The sequence below is a fragment of the Palaemon carinicauda genome, chromosome 11 (assembly GCF_036898095.1).
Source record: "Palaemon carinicauda isolate YSFRI2023 chromosome 11, ASM3689809v2, whole genome shotgun sequence".
Taxonomy (NCBI): domain Eukaryota; kingdom Metazoa; phylum Arthropoda; class Malacostraca; order Decapoda; family Palaemonidae; genus Palaemon; species Palaemon carinicauda.
Window position 1 is genome coordinate 8,048,679 of NC_090735.1, and position 20,070 is coordinate 8,068,748.

Consider the following 20,070-nt stretch of genomic DNA (forward strand, 5'->3'; position numbering starts at 1 on the left):
CCCTCTTCAATTCCATCTTGCAGCTCATTGGGACAAGGGTTTGACTCTCGAAGCAGTCTCTATCCCAGTCACCCAAGAGATGAAGACCACTCTCTTGTGGTGGAAGAACAATCTCCTTCTCAGGGAGGGCCTATCGTTGGCTATTCAGACCCCCAATCTTCATCTCTTCTCAGATGCATCGGACTCGGGCTGGGGTGCGACCTTGAACGGACGGGAATGCTCGGGAACGTGGAACGAGGAACAGGGAATGCTCCACATCAACTGCAAGGAGCTACTAGCAGTTCATTTAGCCCTGCTGAACTTCAAGTCCCTCCTGCTAGGCAAAGTGGTGGAGGTGAACTCAGACAACACCACAGCCTTGGCTTACATCTCCAAGCAAGGAGGGACCCATTCGAGGAGCCTATACGAGATCGCAAGGGACCTCCTCATTTGGTCAAGAGGTCTAAACCTCACTTTGGTCACGAGGTTCATTCAGGGCAATATGAACGTCTCAGCAGATCGCCTAAGCAGAAGGAATCAGGTCATTCCCACGGAATGGACCCTCCACAAGAGTGTGTGCAACAGACTTTGGACGTTGTGGGGTCAACCTACCATAGATCTGTTTGCCACCTCCATAACCAAGAGACTTCCGCTGTACTGTTCCCCAGTTCCAGACCCTGCAGCAGTTCATGTGGATGCTTTTCTACTGAACTGGTCCCATCTCGACCTTTACGCATTCCCACCGTTCAAGATAATAAACAAAGTTCTTCAGAAATTCATCTCGCACGAAGGGACACGGCTGACGCTGGTTGCTCCCCTTTGGCCTGCAAGAGAATGGTTCACAGAGGTACTTCAATGGCTAGTCGACATCCCCAGGACTCTACCTCTAAGAGTGGACCTTCTACGTCAACCTCACGTAGACAGGTTGCACCCAAACCTCCACGCTCTTCGGCTGACTGCCTTCAGACTGTCGAAAGATTCGCTAGAGCTAGAGGCTTTTCGAAGGAGGCAGCCAGTGCGATTGCCAGAGCAAGAAGGGTTTCCACTCGTAGAGTCTACCAATCTAAGTGGGAAGTCTTCCGGAGCTGGTGTAGAGCCAATTCAGTATCCTCTACCAATACCTCTGTGACCCAAATAGCTGACTTCCTTTTACATCTTAGGAATGAGAGATCCCTTTCAGCCCCTACGATTAAAGGGTATAGGAGTATGTTGGCTTCAGTTCTCCGCCACAGAGGTTTGGACCTTTCTTCCAACAAGGACCTTCAAGACATCCTTAAGTCTTTTGAGACGTCTAAAGAGCGTCGTCTATCCACTCCAGGCTGGAACCTAGACGTAGTCTTAAGGTTCCTTATGTCACCTAGGTTCGAACCTCTCCAGTCAGCTTCCTTCAAGGACCTTACCCTCAAGACTCTTTTTCTCGTCTGCCTTGCAACAGCTAAGAGAGTCAGTGAGGTTCATGCCTTCAGCAAGAACATTGGTTTCACGACCGAATCTGCAACATGTTCTTTTCAGCACGGATTCCTAGCAAAGAACGAACTTCCTTCACGTCCTTGGCCTAGATCGTTTGAAATACCTAGCCTCTCCAACATGGTAGGTAACGAACTAGAGAGAGTTCTTTGCCCTGTCAGAGCTCTCAAGTATTATCTTAATAGGTCTAAACCTATTCGAGGACAGTCAGAAGCCTTATGGTGTGCCATCAAGAAACCTTCGAGGCCCATGTCCAAGAACGGGGTTTCGTATTATATAAGGCTTCTGATTAGAGAAGCCCATTCTCACTTAAAGGAGGAAGACCTTGCATTGCTGAAGGTAAGGACCCACGAAGTAAGAGCCGTAGCTACTTCGATGGCCTTTAATAAAAACCGTTCTCTGCAGAGCATAATGGATGCAACCTATTGGAGGAGCAAGTCAGTGTTTGCATCATTTTATCTTAAAGATGTCCAGTCTCTTTACGAGAACTGCTACACCCTGGGACCATTCGTAGCAGCGAGTGCAGTAGTAGGTGAGGGCTCAGCCACTACATTCCCTTAATCCCATAACCTTTTTTTAACCTTTCTCTTGAATGCTTTTATTGTTGTTTTTATGGTTGTTACGGTAGGCTAAGAAGCCTTCCGCATCCTTTTGATTTGGCGGGTGGTCAATTCATTCTTGAGAAGCGCCTGGGTTAGAGGTTGTGTAGAGGTCCTTTAGTAGGGGTTGCAGCCCTATATACTTTAGCACCTTTGAGTTGATTCAGCCTCCAAGAGGAACGCTGCGCTCAGTAAGGAAGACGAACTTAAAAAAGAGGCAGAGTAACGGTTCAATTCGACTTCCTTACCAGGTACTTATTATTTCATTGTTATTTGAGATAACTGTTATATGAAATATGGGATACTTAGCTATCCTTTAATCTTGTACACTGGTTTTCACCCACCCCCCTGGGTGTGAATCAGCTACATGATTATCGGGTAAGTTTAATATTGAAAAATGTTATTTTTATTAGTAAAATAAATTTTTGAATATACTTACCCGATAATCATGATTTAATCGACCCTCCCTTCCTCCCCATAGAGAACCAGTGGACCGAGAAAAAATTGAGGAGGTGTCAACAAGAAGTACTATAGTACCTGGCCACAGGTGGCACTGGTAAGTACACCCCCTTCTAGTATTGTGATAGCTGGCGTATCCCTCCATAGAATTCTGTCGGGCAACGGAGTTGACAGCTACATGATTATCGGGTAAGTATATTCAAAAATTTATTTTACTAATAAAAATAACATGTTTCATTCATTTTGAATTATATTGAGCAGATACAGGTATAGTATGTTATTCATATTAAGATGTTTTTTATAAGTCCATTGGTATTATGATAGGAACAAACCTAATTAATTATTATAGAATATTTATGCATGCATATAAAGTCTGAGGATTTCCTCTCGGTTTTGTCACTAAAAGCTTTTTGTGTTCTAAGAATCGTCTCCTAAGACTTGATTTGCAATTGTATTTCTAGAGGGCCTGTCAAAAGTCAGAGTTTTTGTAACACTGTGCATTTATTTAACCGAGTGTGTAATCCAACTTCTTATATCAATATTTCCACGCGTCATCTCCATAGATTGAGTCGTCAGCAGTTTCGAGTAAGTTAAGCACTACGGTACTGTATATTTAAGGTTAAGTCTTAAAAGCCATGTCGTTACCAATACATTATATTAACTTCTGTTTCATTATGTAGGTTGTAATTTCCAGAAAAAAGGAAGCTTAAAATAGAAGGAGTTTGACGTTACTCACATGAAACTTGCCTAGTAGTCATAATGCGTTAACCATGAAAGCTACCGATTTACCGACCTTCAACAATAATAACTAGATAAAAGAAAGATATCATTAAACCATTGAATTTGAACAGCTTTAGAATTAAAAACCTGCCTAAAATTGGGAAATGATGTTATCCCTAACTCACCTGCTCTAAAAGCCAGAGCCTAAAAAGTTGTGACAGGCAAAGGACATTGTACATATGGCAGGAGTTTTTTTATCTAAAGCAACCATTCATTTCCTTAATAGTTTGCTACCAATTACTTGGCTTTATCACTAACTTGTAAAAGCTTAACTACGTTTGCCAATTTTTTTGAAAACACTTTTGCCCTCTATACATAATTTTAAAACCAGGTAGAGACCTACCTTGTATCTTATTCAAATTCTATTTCTGTGCCTGATTACCCACTTAAATCTTGAAACTACGTCGGAGCAGAAATAGGCCAGTCTGTATGGTATGCCAACAAGGATTATTTGAAGATTTTGGGGTGACCGGTTATGTGTTTACTCAGTTATGCCTTCTATCTGGTCTACTGGGCATCTCAGGGAAGGGGGAAGATGGGTTAAAGTTCAGTAAATCTGTAGCTTTGATGTTAAAGCATAATAATGATCAGGGTTTTTGTCTCCCTGTACTGTATATGTTTTACTTGCTTAGGTTTGGTAACTTTCAGCTCAACCTGCTGGTGTACATCAGTAGGTCCTATTTAGTCAGGTGTTCTATATTCAAACTTTATTGGCTTAGAATGTTTTGAATTATTAAAGAACTTTTAAGTCATATTTTACTAAATGATAACTGATTGCCTCCTAATGCTGCTGTTAGTAGTTTAACTCATGATTATATAACATTAGCTTTTAATTGCTTTGCTCGCAAGTGTGAATGTTTTGGAAACTTTGGTCATAATATCCTCCTACATAGATGCTCTTGTGATCAGTAACAGCTTAAGAGGGATCCCAAAGCCTTTTACACCTCTTTTTCAGGAATTATGAATGGTAGCGGCTGGTTTTCTGAATGGTCTCATAAATTTAGTGATGTGGAATAGAGTTTGTGATATCTGAATACAGTATTGGTAAATGAAGTGTATTTTGTAGCATGTTTTAAAATCAAATTTAGTTATAGCGAGCTTTAAAATTTTACTAACAACAGAGCTGAACTCAGCAAAGAATTATAGTACAAGGTTCATAAAGTGCATGATTCATGAGTGTTCCCTTTTCAGAGACGTGCAATATGACCTCTAAGAAATCCTCGGATGGAAGTAAACGAGAGGTACTAACATTAAGTTATAGTGCATGTGCTTAGCTTGTAGTTGGTTGTAGTTTTAAGGTAATTAGGCTCCTTTATCAGTTTAAGCAATCCCTGAACTACCTTTATAAATACTCAAGGTTTTTAACTTGAGAAGCAGTTATTCTTGGGATGTGCATGTTAAGTCTTTGATTGTAGTTGAAGCAGGGATGAATAATGGTAACAAAATCAAGGATCAGTTATTGAGTGGCATGCTTTTAAGGAATACGGCACCACAGTATTACAAGTTCTACTTCTAGTTCTTGACATGCCACGTAACAGAATACTGTACTCAGTGAGCCGAGTCTAGTTCAAAATTTGAATTTCTAGACAGCAGAAAGTGTTGCATATGCCGTATCTTAAACGTAAGCATTGTAAGTATTATAAAGAATTAACATTCATGAATATACACCTAATAAAACGGTACCATTTCTCAAGTGTGTAGTAAATGGAGAAGATATGGTTAGAGCTGTTGCTGTAACGCTCATAATTTTTCAATATTAATCTTACCCGGTGATCATGTAGCTGCAACTCTGTTGCCCGACAGAAAAAACCTACGGTCGGGATACGCCAGCGATCGCTATACAGGTGGGGGTGTACAACAACAGCGCCATCTGTCGAGTAGGTACTCAGGTACTTCTTGTCAACAAGAACCAATTTTTCCTCTGTCGTGCCACCGGCAAGACCTACTTGATACGCTGTTGTTTCTGGAGTTGATTTCACGCTTTTTGGTGATGTATTCTCTCTAGATATTAGCTTTCGCTGTTCAGGAGTTATTATCATTACCTTTTCAAGCTTTATTGATTAGATTTTGGATTATTTGTTGACGACTTGGATAGATTTTGGATTCTCCCCTTTGACTAATTCAAGATGTCTGACCCTACTCAAGTCCCCAAGTACAGGCAGTGTAGCGCTAGGGACTGTTCTAGGCGTCTTCCGAAGGCCTCTATAGATCCTCACACCGTTTGTTCCAATTGTAGGGGTAAATCCTGTCAATTGGAAGATCGATGTGAGGAATGCGCTGGGCTTTCGGAATTCGATTTTAATGAATTCCTTAAGAATGCACGTAGGCTAGAGAAGGATAGGATCAGGAGGAGTTCGTCTTGCTCTTTTGATTTTTCCTCTCCCCATGCCCCACAACCTATTCCTTCCCCTGTAGTGGTGACACCCGACCCTTCTACTAGCTCTCATCAACCCTCGATGGCGGACATGATGCGTGCCATTCAGGCTCTTGGTGACCGAGTCGAGTCATTAGCGAATGACCGCAATCAACTCTTGGCCGACGTCAAAGAGTTGAAGGAGAAAAGTGCAGTGGGAAGTGTAGTGAGTGCAAGTGCGGTGAAAAGTGTCAGTGTCAGTGTTACGCATGAGGGTGCATCTGTTCGTGCCAGTCGTCCTCCCAGTCCGGGACCTCTTGCAAGCTCCCAAGCCCAGGGGAGAAGCAATGTCGAAGGACCAAAGGGTTCGACAGGCCTTGATCAGCGTACAGATGTACCCTCAGTGGTTGCGGACGTATCTTGCAGAGATCGTCCCACCCACAAACAGACGAGTGAGCCCATCATTCCTCGTCAGTGGAAGAAGTTTCTCGCCAGAAACGCTGGACTAAGGTCTCACGACCTCTCAAGCGCAAGGTCCCTTCCGAGCGAGTCCAACGGCCCAGGTGTAGCCACTGGGTCAGTTCGGACTCGCCGCAGTCTTCCGAAGACAGCACACCTCCCAAGAGAGGTAGAGTGGTTCCGCAGCAGGCAATCACTCCGTCTGTTGCCGCACCAACCACTGTAGACCCTAAGTGGTCTATGCAGACTCAGCTAGCTTCCTTCATGCAGGAGTATCGTGCTGAGAAGGTTGACGCTGCACCCGTTAACCTACAACCTGCCACGGTTGTGCGCTCAGCAGACACTGCGGCTGCCTGCTCCCACACTCCGGCTGTGAGAGCTCCACCACCGATGCGCAGTCGACCCTGCCAGACGCATGTTGACGTTAGCCGACATGCGGCACCCTCCGTTGACATGCGTGAGCTACCGCATCAGCAGTGGGAAGGTGCTGTCAAGCTGCCGTGTTTTGACGCAATGCGGCAGTCTCCGCAACCCACGGCAGTCCCCACCACGCACCTCCACTCCGCTTTTGTTGTTGCCAGCTCTCAGACTGACCAGCAGCGGCATGATGTTGGATCCAGTGCAGCTACGCATGCACCCGTGCTGCCGGATTCAGCCGTTCAGCCTTCTTCTACTCCTTTGCCGCTTCCTCCTCAGCTTTCGGATGAAGGAATATCTGATGACGACGAAGCTGCTCATTTGGACGATCAACACTCCGACATAGACGAGCCCAAGACTACGCCTCCCTCCTTAGACTTTAGGAAAGTCCTTGCTCTGTTTAGGGAGTTGTATCCGGACCAGTTTGTGTCTGCAGCCCCACGCTCACCTCCCTCTGAGTTCGCTTTAGGCATGCAGTCAGCAGCTCCTGCCTTTACGAAGCTCGTACTCGCGCGCTCTTCCAATAGAGCTTTAAGGGTACTGGGAGAGTGGTTGCAGGCCAAGAAGCAACTTGGGAAGACGTCCTTCATCTTTCCACCCACCAAGCTTGCTTCCAAATCTAGCGTCTGGTATGCCACGGGAGAAGATCTCGGCTTGGGAGTTCCTGCCTCTGCCCAGGGCGACTTCTCAAGCCTGGTAGACTCTCCCCGCAGACTGGCTATGAGACGCTCCAAGATTTGCTGGACCTTTTCGGACATGGACCATCTTTTGAAGGGAGTTTTTCGTGCGTTTGAGATCTTCAACTTCCTAGACTGGTGTTTGGGAGCGTTAAGCAGAAAGACCTCCCCTTCGGATAAGGACTCTGCCATGCTCATCATGTCATGCATGGACAAAGCCATTCGGGATGGGTCTGGCGAGCTTGCGGCTTCTTTCGTGTCAGGAGTTCTTAAGAAGCGAGATCACCTTTGCTCCTTCTTGTCGGCGGGGATCACACCATGTCAGAAGTCAGAGTTGATGTTTGCTCCGCTTTCCAAGTGTCTCTTTCCTGAAGAGCTGATCAAGGGGATTGCCGCCTCGTTGATCCAGAAGGATACCCATGACCTGGTGGCGTCATCCGCACGTAAAGTCACAGCTTTACCTTCCGTGCCTAGACCTAGGATGGACACACCAGCGTCTAGGTTCATTCCGCCCTTTCGTGGCAGAACCTCCAGCAGAGGAGGTACCCGTGCCGATAGTCAACGTGGCAAAAAGAAGAAGGGTTCCAAGTCCTCAAAAGGCAGAGTCTGACTGCCAACCTCTCCAGACAGCAGTGGGAGCCAGGCTCAAGAACTACTGGCAGGCCTGGGAGAACAGGGGTGCAGACGCACAGTCTGTGAAGTTGCTCAGAGAGGGGTACAGGATTCCATTCTTGCGCAAGCCCCCTCTAGCAACTACTCCCATCGACCTCTCTCCCAGGTACAGAGAGGAGGACAAGAGGCTAGCTTTACAGCAAGAGGTGTCTCTCTTGCTACAAAAGGGAGCGGTAGTCATAGTCCGGGACCATCAATCCCCGGGCTTCTACAACCGTCTCTTCTTAGTAGCGAAGAAGACAGGAGGGTGGAGACCGGTGCTGGACGTCAGTGCTCTCAATGTCTTTGTCACCAAGCAGACGTTCACCATGGAGACGACGAAGTCGGTGCTAGCATCGGTCAGGAAGGAAGACTGGATGGTCTCGTTAGACCTAAAGGACGCGTACTTTCACGTCCCCGTCCATCCAGACTTCCAACCTTTCCTAAGGTTCGTCTTTGGGAAGGTCGTTTACCAGTTCCAAGCCCTGTGCTTTGGCCTAAGCACGGCACCTCTAGTGTTTACCAAACTGATGAGGAATGTTGCCAAATTCCTACATTTGGCAGACATCAGAGCCTCCCTCTATTTGGACGACTGGCTTTTAAGAGCTCCGTCAAGTCGTCGCTGTCTGGAGAATCTCAAATGGACTATGGATCTGACCAAGGAATTGGGTCTCCTGGTCAATATAGAAAAGTCCCAACTCGTCCCATCCCAAACTATAGTCTATCTAGGTATGGAGATTCAGAGTCGAGCTTTTCGGGCTTTTCCGTCGGCCCCCAGAATCAGTCAAGCCCAAGAATGCATCCAGAGCATGCTGAAAAGGAACCGATGTTCAGTCAGACAGCGGATGAGTCTAACAGGGACGCTTTCATCGCTGGCCCAGTTCATCGAGTTAGGGAGACTCCACCTCCGACCCCTTCAGTATCACCTAGCTGCTCACTGGAGAAAGGACATGACGCTAGAAGCGGTCTCAGTTCCTATATCCGAAGAGATGAAGTCTGCACTGACTTCGGTGGAAGAACAGCATTCTTCTCAAGGAAGGTCTACCACTGGCTGTTCAGACCCCCGACCACCTTCTCTTCTCGGACGCATCGGACACGGGCTGGGGTGCGACACTGGACGGTCGGGAATGCTCGGGCACGTGGAATCCGGATCAAAGAGCACTTCACATCAACTGCAAGGAGCTACTGGCAGTTCATCTGGCCTTGAGAAGCTTCAAGTCCCTCCTTCTAGGCAAGGTAGTGGAGGTGAACTCCGACAACACTACAGCCTTGGCGTACATCTCCAAGCAAGGAGGGACTCATTCGAGGAAGTTGTTCGAGATCGCAAGGGACCTCCTCACCTGGTCAAGAGATCGAGAGATATCGCTTGTAACGAGGTTCATTCAAGGCGACATGAACGTCATGGCGGACCGCCTCAGCCGGAAGGGTCAGATCATCCCTACAGAATGGACCCTTCACAAGAATGTTTGCAACAGACTATGGGCCCTGTGGGGTCAGCCCACCATAGATCTGTTCGCTACCTCGATGACCAAGAGGCTCCCAATTTATTGCTCACCGATTCCGGACCCAGCAGCAGTTCACGTAGATGCCTTTCTTCTGGATTGGTCCCATCTAGACCTTTATGCGTTCCCCCCGTTCAAGATTGTCAACAAGGTACTGCAGAAGTTCGCCTCTCACGAAGGGACAAGGTTGACGTTGGTTGCTCCCCTCTGGCCCGCAAGAGAATGGTTCACCGAGGTACTGCAATGGCTAGTAGACGTTCCCAGGACTCTTCCTCTAAGAGTGGACCTTCTACGTCAGCCGCACGTAAAGAAGGTACACCCAAGCCTCCACGCTCTTCGTCTGACTGCCTTCAGACTATCGAAAGACTCTCAAGAGCTAGAGGCTTTTCGAAGGAGGCAGCCAGAGCGATTGCCAGAGCAAGGAGGACATAAACTCTCAAGGTCTACCAGTCAAAATGGGAAGTCTTCCGAAGCTGGTGCAAGGCGAATTCAGTATCCTCAACCAGTACCTCTGTAACGCAGATAGCTGACTTCCTTTTACACCTAAGGAATGTAAGATCCCTATCAGCTCCTACGATCAAAGGTTACAGAAGCATGTTGGCAGCAGTCTTCCGCCACAGAGGCTTAGATCTTTCCACCAACAAAGATCTACAGGACCTCCTTAAGTCTTTTGAGACCTCAAAGGAGCGTCGGTTAGCCACACCTGGTTGGAACTTAGACGTGGTTTTAAGGTTCCTGATGTCAGCAAGGTTCGAACCGCTTCAATCAGCCTCTTTTAAAGATCTCACTTTGAAGACTCTTTTCCTCGTGTGCTTAGCAACAGCTAAAAGAGTCAGTGAGATACACGCCTTCAGCAGGAACATAGGATTTACATCTGAAACGGCTACATGTTCCTTACAGCTTGGTTTTTTGGCTAAAAACGAGCTCCCTTCTCGTCCTTGGCCCAAATCGTTCGAGATTCCAAGTCTGTCCAGCTTGGTTGGAAACGAACAAGAGAGAGTACTTTGCCCAGTAAGAGCTCTTAAGTACTATTTAAGACGTACAAAGCCTTTACGAGGACAATCAGAAGCTTTATGGTGTTCTATTAAGAAACCTGCTTTATCGATGTCGAAGAACGCAGTCTCTTATTACATCAGACTTTTGATTAGAGAAGCCCATTCTCATCTGAATGAGGAAGACCATGCTTTGCTGAAGGTAAGGACACATGAAGTTAGAGCTGTCGCTACTTCAGTGGCCTTCAAACAGAACAGATCTCTGCAGAGTGTAATGGATGCAACCTATTGGAGAAGCAAGTCAGTGTTCGCATCATTTTACCTTAAAGATATCCAGTCTCTTTACGAGAACTGCTACACCCTGGGACCATTCGTAGCAGCGAGTGCAGTAGTAGGTGAGGGCTCACCCACTACATTCCCATAATCCCATAACCTTTTTTTTTTTTTTTAATCTTTCTCTTGAAATGCTTTTTATTGTTGTTTTTGGGTTGTACGGAAGGCTAAGAAGCCTTTCGCATCCTGGTTGATTTGGCGGGTGGTCAAATTCTTTCTTGAGAAGCGCCGAGATTAGAGGTTGTGATGAGGTCCTTTAGTATGGGTTGCAGCCCTTCATACTTCAGCACCTAGGAGTCGCTCAGCGTCCTAAGAGGATCACTAGGCTCCGTAAGGAAGACGTACTTAAAAAGGCAGAGTAATTGTTCAAGTCGACTTCCTTACCAGGTACTTATTTATTTTATGTTTGTTATTTTGAATAACTGCTAAAATGAAATACGGGATACTTAGCTTCTATTGTTAACATGTATGCTGGTCTCCACCCACCCCCCTGGGTGTGAATCAGCTACATGATCACCGGGTAAGATTAATATTAAAAAATGTTATTTTCCTTAGTAAAATAAATTTTTGAATATACTTACCCGGTGATCATGAATTAAAGGACCCTCCCTTCCTCCCCATAGAGACCCAGTGGACCGAGGAGAAAATTGGTTCTTGTTGACAAGAAGTACCTGAGTACCTACTCGACAGATGGCGCTGTTGTTGTACACCCCCACCTGTATAGCGATCGCTGGCGTATCCCGGCCGTAGGTTTTTTCTGTCGGGCAACAGAGTTGCAGCTACATGATCACCGGGTAAGTATATTCAAAAATTTATTTTACTAAGGAAAATAACATTTTCATCATGTAGGGCACATAGTAGCTGGCCTGAACAGAATGACCTTGCAAGCTTGACTCTGTAAAAGTGATGAATTAATATCCAAAGGTATTGGACAAATTCCTTGTTTGGTATTCAATGTATAAATTAGATATGGTACTACCTGTCAGTTTATAAAAAGAATTCTAATTGGAGTGCCTAGAAATAGATATTTTATAAAAAAAGAAGCCAGAAACCTCTTGTACGTCCATGTTGAAAAATTAATTCATATATTTAAGCAAATTTTTTATTGGTAGGATTTACTGTATCTCCCTCATGAAGATGTAGAAAACTACAATCTTTGCACTACTTGGCTAAGTAACCTAAGTTTCCCTTTATACTTCTCAATTTTATTGCCTCGCCTTCTACATAAGCAGGGAATTAGTAATTTTAAAGTGGTGAGATCTGTTCAAGGACAAGAGAAAGGCACCAGAATGCTTGCCAATCTGAATTAGGCCAAGTACATTTCTTTAGTAAATTTTTATTAGATTAGCGCAGAATCTTAAAGGAATATTGTAAAACATTGTAAGAAGCCATCCTGCTATAGTGGGGGCAAAGAAATGATAGATTTAACTCATTCACGAGCATATAAGCCAGGCAAAATTTCTTTTATTCTTATGTGTATACAAACCTCTCATCCTTTAAGGTGGGGAAGATCACCAGCGGAGCTAGAATGGTCGTTGAAGTCATTAACAAGGCAATTAACAAAAGAGCTTGGGGCTTGAGTGCCAAATTATTTGGTGAGGGGTTGATGCTCAAAGGTCTATGTTTCATATGTGAAAGTAAGGTATAAATGTTCAAGTGCCTTTGCTTTGTCTTACGCACATTTTCAGATGCCTTTATAATGACCATGGGGCCAATAGCAAGGTGGCTACACCTGTTTGGTGGAAGGATCTTCTGGATGATTGACTGATAAAATGTTAAATCAGTTAAGGAATTTGAGTCAATGCAATCAGGGAACATATAGTGAAATGAACATAGTTTTTATCATAGAATTAATTATTTTAATAATCACCATAGTTCCTTAGAAACGATAGCCATATTTGTAGCTGGAGAAGCATTAGTGAAAATGTGAGTACAGTATCCTACCTGACAGGGAGAGCTTTGATTTTTCTTGAAGAAAATGTCTTGAATCTGTTTGGCTTTGGAAGAACATCAATAAACTTTGATAAATATTGAAATAATTAGTTTTATTAGGAAAATTATGTTTGCTCAAAGTATACCTGTTACCATATTCCCCTGTTGCCACACCTTTGCTATATTAAAAAGAATGAAACTTAGAGATAAGATGGTGACCATTGATATAAGTAGAATCACCAAGTAATAATCACAAATTTTCCTTAAATAGTGAATCAATACAGAGTCATCTACACCTACAGTGTGTACTATTGAAAAATTTGTTTAGATAGAAAATTTGAACTTATAAAACATAACGTTTTAAATTTTAGTAAATTCATTAAGTACAGTATGTGGACATATTGGGCTGAAAGGCAGTAAAGGAACATATGACTATGCAAAGAACATCACATAATAGCATATAGTACCAATGTTGGGAACATTGAAAGAAATGCAAAGTCTTGGCAAACATTGTGAGAGAGTCCAGTCGGTAATAAAATGTTGTAAATGGTGTACTTAGCTCTCTTTTGGGAGTGCAGTAATGTTCTGTATATATTTTCACTTCCATTCAATATTTGTGTATTTCCACACTTGTGTTACACATGGCCTCTTAGTAGTGGGTGAATTTTGGACATTTTCTTATGGACAATTGGCTTCTGGAACTATATGGGGCATGCTGGTTGAATGGTGAGGTTTAGAGGACTTGAGAACACACTTGATTTCCAGACCATGAGGAAGTAGGTAGCAGTTGTAATTCTAGATCTCTGCAGTAAGGTTTTTTCTTATTGTGAAGAAAGGTGACTTTGCCCGATTTAGGAGTTTTGTAAATTTTCTGGTAATTTCCTGTGCATGTTAAATTTATAATTGTCATCATTGTAATTATTTTGAGCATTTATGTGTGTTTGGAATCAGATGATAGGGTTTTTTTTATGCTAGTATTGTAATAAGAACAGCATAAAATGTATGGCTAATATTTTGAAACTAATTTCTTGTTTTTTGGATTACCAGTGTTCTGATGAACACTGAAGTCACCACTTGTCCTTCAACTTATCTTTTGTTCTAATTTCGTCTTTATTTTTCTCTTCATACAGTGTTGCCTTACCCAGGTGTTTAAGTTACCATACCATCATTTTATTTACACATTGACTGTTTGCATGGTCCTCGTATAGTCAAGGAATTTATTTCTGTAGTACTGGTCATTTGCATTTTCTTGGTAAAAGCAATGCAATTATGAGTTCTGGATATTTTCCTTTTTAAAAGTTCCAGCTACTGGGATCTTTTTTGTATTGTATAAAGTTAGATACTGTATAATTTTCAATATTAAACTTAGCCGGTGATCATATAGCTGCAACTCTGTTGCTCGACAGAAAAACCTACGGTCAAAATACGCCAGCGATCGCTATGCAGGTGGGGGTGTACATCAACAGCGCCATCTGTCGAGCAGGTACTTAGTACTCCAAGCAAACAAAGAACCAATTTTCTCTCTGTCGGGCTACCGGCAAGACCTACTAATACGCTGTTACTAACTGGATTTGTTTTCACAACTATTTGGTGAAGTACACTATTCTAGTTTTGAGCTTTCGCTATGCAGGGGTTTTATCTTCATCTCAAAACTTGAACTCGTTTTGGATAGATTTAATTATGGTGACAAAGAGAGTATGGACTCTCTTTCACTTTTAAATGGCCGACCCTTCCCTTAGACGGAAGTGTGTTTAGGTTTTTAGTAATTTTGCTTAACACGTTATAGATCTATATATTTTATATCTCTCCGCCATTATTAGGCCTCTTCGATTAACTTTCCATTTATTATAAACATATAAAAATAAATTTTTATGTTTTGTTTATATGCGACCTTTCCTGATAGTAGGCGGTCCTAACTTGGAACCGAAGTTAATCAACGTTGAGCCCGTTATATTTAGCCTTTAAAGAATTTAAAATTTTTAAAATTTACAAATGTTTTATGAAAGATTTTCTTTGATAGTCTTCGTACTGTTTTCAAAGATGAACTAACGTTCAGTTTTTTAGACTACGCAGTTGTTGACGTTCAGGACGTTCAACATGCGCTCTATCGTTACGATAGAGAGAGAGTGTATCACGGTTTCACTTTGCAGTAAGAGTAAATCGATTCTGACGTTTTGTTCATTCTTTCTTAGCTTAAATGTTTTAAATTCTATTTTAAAGGAACTTTTTAATTGAAAAACCTTTCAGTTTTTCCTTTAGTCAAATAACATGTTTTTTTTGACGAAATATAATTGGGCTCTTCTCTTAGGTGCGAAATCAAGAGAGAAAGAGAGAGAGAGATAGAGACGGAGGGAGAGAGAGGAGAGAAAACGTTCCGTTCAAGCGGGTAACGTTGTTCTCGTGTTACTCTCCTCCCTAGTCGCTGTACGGGAAGAAGGTAAAACGTTTCTAGGGTTTTATTCTTGTCCCCAGGCTATGTGCGGTGAGAGATTGTAAACGTAGTTTATTTGAACGAGTGTTTAGTCTTTCCCAGCCACTGAATTTTTTATCTTTATATATGTTTTCTGTTTTTTGCTAGTATTAATAGCTGCATTATACGACTGATTTCGCAATTACTACCTTTTAATGAAGGGTAGAATTGCGTGTTTCAGGTTGAAATCAGTAAAAGTTTCGATTTCAGTGTAATAAGTGCAAAACAGAAAATCGAAGTGATAAAGTGATATGCGCAAAGTGTTACAGTGTTGCGTCCGAGGGTTCGTCTGTTCGTGCCTGTCGTTCACCTAGTCCGGGACCTCTTGCAAGCTCCCAAGCCCAGGGGAGAAGTAATGTCTAACGACTTATGGGTTCGTCAGGCCTTGATCAACGAACAGACGTTTCCCTCCGTGGTTTCGGGCGTATCTACCCAAGATCGCCCCACCCACACAAAGACGAGAGAGCCCATTTATTTCTCGTCTGCGAAAGAGGTTTCTCGTAAGAAACCATGGACCAAGGTCTCGCAGCTTATTAAGCGCAAGTCGGTCCCTTCCGCGCAAGTCCAACGGCCCAGTTGTAGCCACTGGGTCAGTTCGGACTCGCTGCAGTCTTCCGACGACTGCTCACTTCCTAAGAGAGGCAAAGCGGTACCGCATCAGGCAGTCACACCGTCTGTTGCCGCACCTGCTCCTGTAGACTCTAAGTGGTCTTTGCTGCAGACCATGCAGTCTCAGTTAACGTCATTGATGCGGGACTTTCGTGCGGAGAAGGTTGACACTGCACCAACCTCTAGCCTACAACCAACACGGTTGTGCGTCCTGTGGACGCTGAGGCAACCTTCTGCCGCACTCCAGCTGAGAGAGTCCCGCCACCCATGCGTTCCAGTGTACCCTGCCAGCCGCATGTTGACGTTCAGTAACGCACGGAACCTTCCGTTGACGTTCGCGAGGTACAACAACAGTCTAAGTTGTTTTGTTTTGACGCGGTGCGTCAACCTCCGCATTCTAGAGTTGTTTTGACTGCTCAGTATAGACAGTCAAAGCAGTCTCGAGTGAACACTGTATGTCCTCACGCACCTGTTGTGGTTGACAGTTCACAGACTGTCAAGCAGTTACATGACGTTGCCTTCTGGTCTGCTACTAATGCACCAGTGCTGTATGTCCTCACGCAAGATAACCTAGCTTTTATCGGACAAGGTTCCTGTAGATGAGAAAGTGCTGTTCTCCCTCCTACTGATATTCCTTTGAGGACTCTGTCATTTGGAGAGGAGCCTTAAGCTTCTTAGCCTCCTATGGACTTTAATTAAATCATGATGATTTTTTAAGGATCTTCGTCCGGATCTTGTAACTGCTGCTCCTCGTTCGCCTAAACGTCAGAATTTACACTAGGCCTAGCTACTTCGAAGCCGTTGTTGTTAAGCTAGTGCTCTCTCGCTCTCCTAGAGAGCGTTACGTTGTCTAGGCGACTGGTTTTTGCACCAGGAGGAGTTTTAGGGATACAGCCTTTGATTTCCCTTCTTTTAAACTGGCTTATAGAGCGAGAGTCTGATAGGACACGAGAGAAGTTCTCGGCTTGGGAGTTCATGCCTCTGCCCAGATAGACTTCTCAAGTCTGGTAGACTCGCCCTGGCGCCTAGCCAGGAGACGCTCCAAGTTGTTTACAGGTCAACTTCTCAACTTTTGTCGAGCCTTTGAAGTTTGCTGTACTTTTATGTCACACATAACAAGGCTTCCAGGGATGGTAAATGGTTCCGCCTCAGTCGCTAACCCCGTCTGTTGCCACACCTGCTCCCGTAGACCCTTAATGGGCTTTGCTGCAAGACATGCAGTCCAAGCTTGTGTCCTTGATAGAGGACTTGAATGCGGAGAAGAACCTTCTGGCCAACAACCTGCCAACCGGTCGGTTGTGCGCCCTGTTGACGTTGAGGTAACCTACTCGCGTCTGCCAGTTGAGGTGGTTCCTCCACCGATGCGACCCAGTATGGGTTGCCAGTCGCACGTTGACGTTAAGCGACGCTCGGAGGTGGTTGTTGACGTTCAGTGTGTCACTAGGAAGACGTTCAACAACCAGCAGAGGTGACTTGTTGTGACGCAGTGCGTCAACCTCAGCAACCCGGTAGGGTGTTGACTGCACAACCCAGACAGTCTAGACAGTTTCGGGTTGACGCTGTACTTCCTCGCGCACCCATGGTTGTTGACAGTTCACAGACTGTGCAGCAGTGCCATGATATTGCGTCCGGCTCCGTCACGCATCCACCAGTGCGACCGGATTCAGCGAGTCAGACGTTGCCCACTCCGTTGCCGTTTCCCCATCAGTTTCGGATGAGGAACCCTCTGATGAGGACGTTGCTGAACAAGACGATCAACCCCCAGCCCTGCTATCCATCCAGAAGATGCTGAAGAAGGAACGCTGCCCAGTCAGGCTGTGGATGAGTCTGGTAGGGACACTGTCATCTGTGGATCAATTTGTGTCACTAGGAAGACTACACCTCCGTCCTCTTCTATACCATCTAGCTTTTCACTGGAAAAAGGACAAGACGCTAGAAGCGGTCTCGATCCCGGTTTCCGGAAAGATAAAGTCTTGTCTGACTTGGTGAAAGGAGAGGGTCTTCCCCTGACTGTTCAGACTCCCAACCACGTTCTCTTCTCGGACGCATCGGACGTAGGCTGGGGTGCGACATTAGACGGTAGGGAATGCTCGGGATTATGGAACTCGAGTCAAAGGACAATGCATTTCAACTGCAAGGAGCTACTGGCAGTACGTCTGACCTGGAAAAGCTTCAGGTCTCTCCTTCAAGGCAAAGTGGTGGAGGTGAACTCGGACAACACCACGGCTTTGGCGTACATCTCCAAGCAAGGAGGGACCTACTCTCTGACATTGTACGAGATCGCAAGGGACCTCCTCACCTGGTCAAAAGGTCTAGACATTTCACTAGTAACGAGGTTCATCCAAGGCAACTTGAATGTCATGGCAGATTGTCTCAGTCGGAAGGAACAAATAATTCCAACAGAATGGACCCTCCACAAGGATGTATGCAAGAGACTTTGGGCCACCTGGGGCCAGCCAACCATAGATCTCTTCGCAACCTCGATGACCAAGAGGCTCCCAATATTTTGCTCACCAATCCCGGACCCAGCAGCAGTTCATATAGATGCCTTTCTACTAGATTGGTCACATCTAGATCTATATGCATTCCCTCCGTTCAAGATTGTCAACAAGGTACTGCAGAAGTTCGCCTCTCACGAAGGGACAAGGTTGACGCTAGTTGCTTCCCTCTGGCCCGTGAGAGAATGGCTCACCGAGGTACTTCGATGGCTAGTAGACGTTCCCAGAACACTTCCCCTAAGGGTGGACCTTCTACGTCAGCCACGCGTAAAGAAGGTACACCAAGGCCTCCACGCTCTTCGTCTGACTGCCTTCAGACTATCGAAAGACTCTCGAGAGCTAGAGGCTTTTCGAAGGAGGCAACCAGAGCGATTGCTAGAGCAAGGAGAACATCCACCCTTAGAGTCTACCAATCGAAGTGGGAAATCTTCCGAAACTGGTGCAAGTCAGTATCCGTATCCTCGACCAGTACCTCTGTAACTCAAATAGCTGACTTTCTCTTATATCTGAGGAAAGAACGATCTCTTTCAGCTCCCACTATCAAGGGTTACAGAAGCATGTTGGCATCAGTCTTCCGTCACAGAGGCTTAGATCTTTCCAACAATAAAGATCTACAGGACCTCCTTAAGTCTTTTGAGACCACGAAGGAGCGTCGTTTGGTTACACCTGGTTGGAATGTAGACGTGGTACTAAGATTCCTTATGTCAGACAGGTTCGAACCGCTGCAATCAGCCTCCCTGAAAGATCTCACCTTTAAGACTCTTTTCCTGATATGCTTAGCACAGCTAAAAGAGTCAGTGAGATTCATGCCTTCAGCAAGAACATCGGATTCTCATCCGAAACGGCTACATGTTCTACAACTTGGTTTTCTAGCCAAACACGAGCTGCCTTCTCGGCCTTGACCAATATCGTTCGATATTCCAAACTTATCGTATAGTTGGAAATGAACTAGAAAGAGTCTTATGTCCTGTAAGAGCTCTTAAGTTCTATTTAAAAACCTTTACGAGGCCCGTCTGAAGCTTTATGGTGTTCAGTTAAGAATCCATCTTTGCCTATGTCAAAGAATGCTTTATCCTATTTTATCAGACTGTTAATACGAGAAGCTCATTCCCATCTGAATGAGGAAGACCAAGCTTTGCTGAAGGTAAGGACACACGAAGTTAGAGCTGTCGCAACTTCCGTGGCCTTTAAACAAAATAGATCTCTGCAAAGTATAATCGACGCAACCTATTGGAAAAGCAAATCAGTGTTCGCGTCTTTTTATCTTAAGAATGTCCAGTCTCTTTACGAGACCTGCTACACTCTGGGACCATTCGTAACAACGAGTGCAGTAGTGGGTGAGGGCTCAACCACTACAATTCCCTAATTCCATAACCTTTTTAATCTTTCTCTTGAAATGTTTTATTATTGTTTTTGGGTTGTCCGGAAGGCTAAGAAGCCTTTCGCATCCTACTTGATTTGGCGGGTGGTCAAAGTCATTTCTTGAGAAGCGCTTAGATTAGAGGTTTTGAGGAGGTCCTGTTGTATGGGTTGCAACCCTTGATACTTCAGATCCTAGGGGTCGCTCAGCATCCTAAGAGGATCGCGAGGCTCCGTAAGGAAGACGTATTTAAAAAGGCAGAGTAATTGTTCAAGTCGACTTCCTTACCAGGTACTTATTTATTTTATGTTTGTTATTTTGAATAACTGCTAAAATGAAATACAAAATACTTAGCTCATAATAATGTAAACATGTAATGCTGGTCTCTACCCACCCCCCTGGGTGTGAATCAGCTATATGATCACCGGCTAAGTTTAATATTGAAAAATGTTATTTTTATTAATAAAATAAATTTTTGAATATACTTACCCGGTGATCATATATTAAAGGACCCTCCCTTCCTCCCCAATAGA

At 44.5% G+C, this 20,070-nt stretch overlaps 2 protein-coding genes across 8 annotated transcripts in view; one reads left to right on the forward strand and one right to left on the reverse strand.

Annotated features, from left to right (window-relative positions):
* Positions 1-20,070, reverse strand: part of LOC137649955 (uncharacterized) — a 361,156-nt gene that overhangs the window by 34,048 nt on the left and 307,038 nt on the right. The window lies entirely within an intron of this gene.
* The window catches only part of LOC137649954 (inhibitor of nuclear factor kappa-B kinase subunit epsilon-like), an 80,233-nt gene that overhangs the window by 7,592 nt on the left and 52,571 nt on the right, over positions 1-20,070 (forward strand). For 4 of the 7 annotated variants that reach the window (XM_068382934.1, XM_068382936.1, XM_068382930.1 and 1 more), the window contains exon 2: positions 4,476-4,525. The exons of 1 other annotated variant lie outside the window; for it this stretch is intronic. In XM_068382934.1, coding sequence (XP_068239035.1) covers positions 4,487-4,525 — 39 coding nt within the window. In that variant the 5' untranslated portion in view covers positions 4,476-4,486. Of the gene's footprint in view, positions 1-3,067; positions 3,090-4,239; positions 4,329-4,475; positions 4,526-20,070 lie in introns of all 7 variants that reach the window. 2 more of the 7 variants (XM_068382931.1, XM_068382933.1) reach the window with 2 other exon arrangements.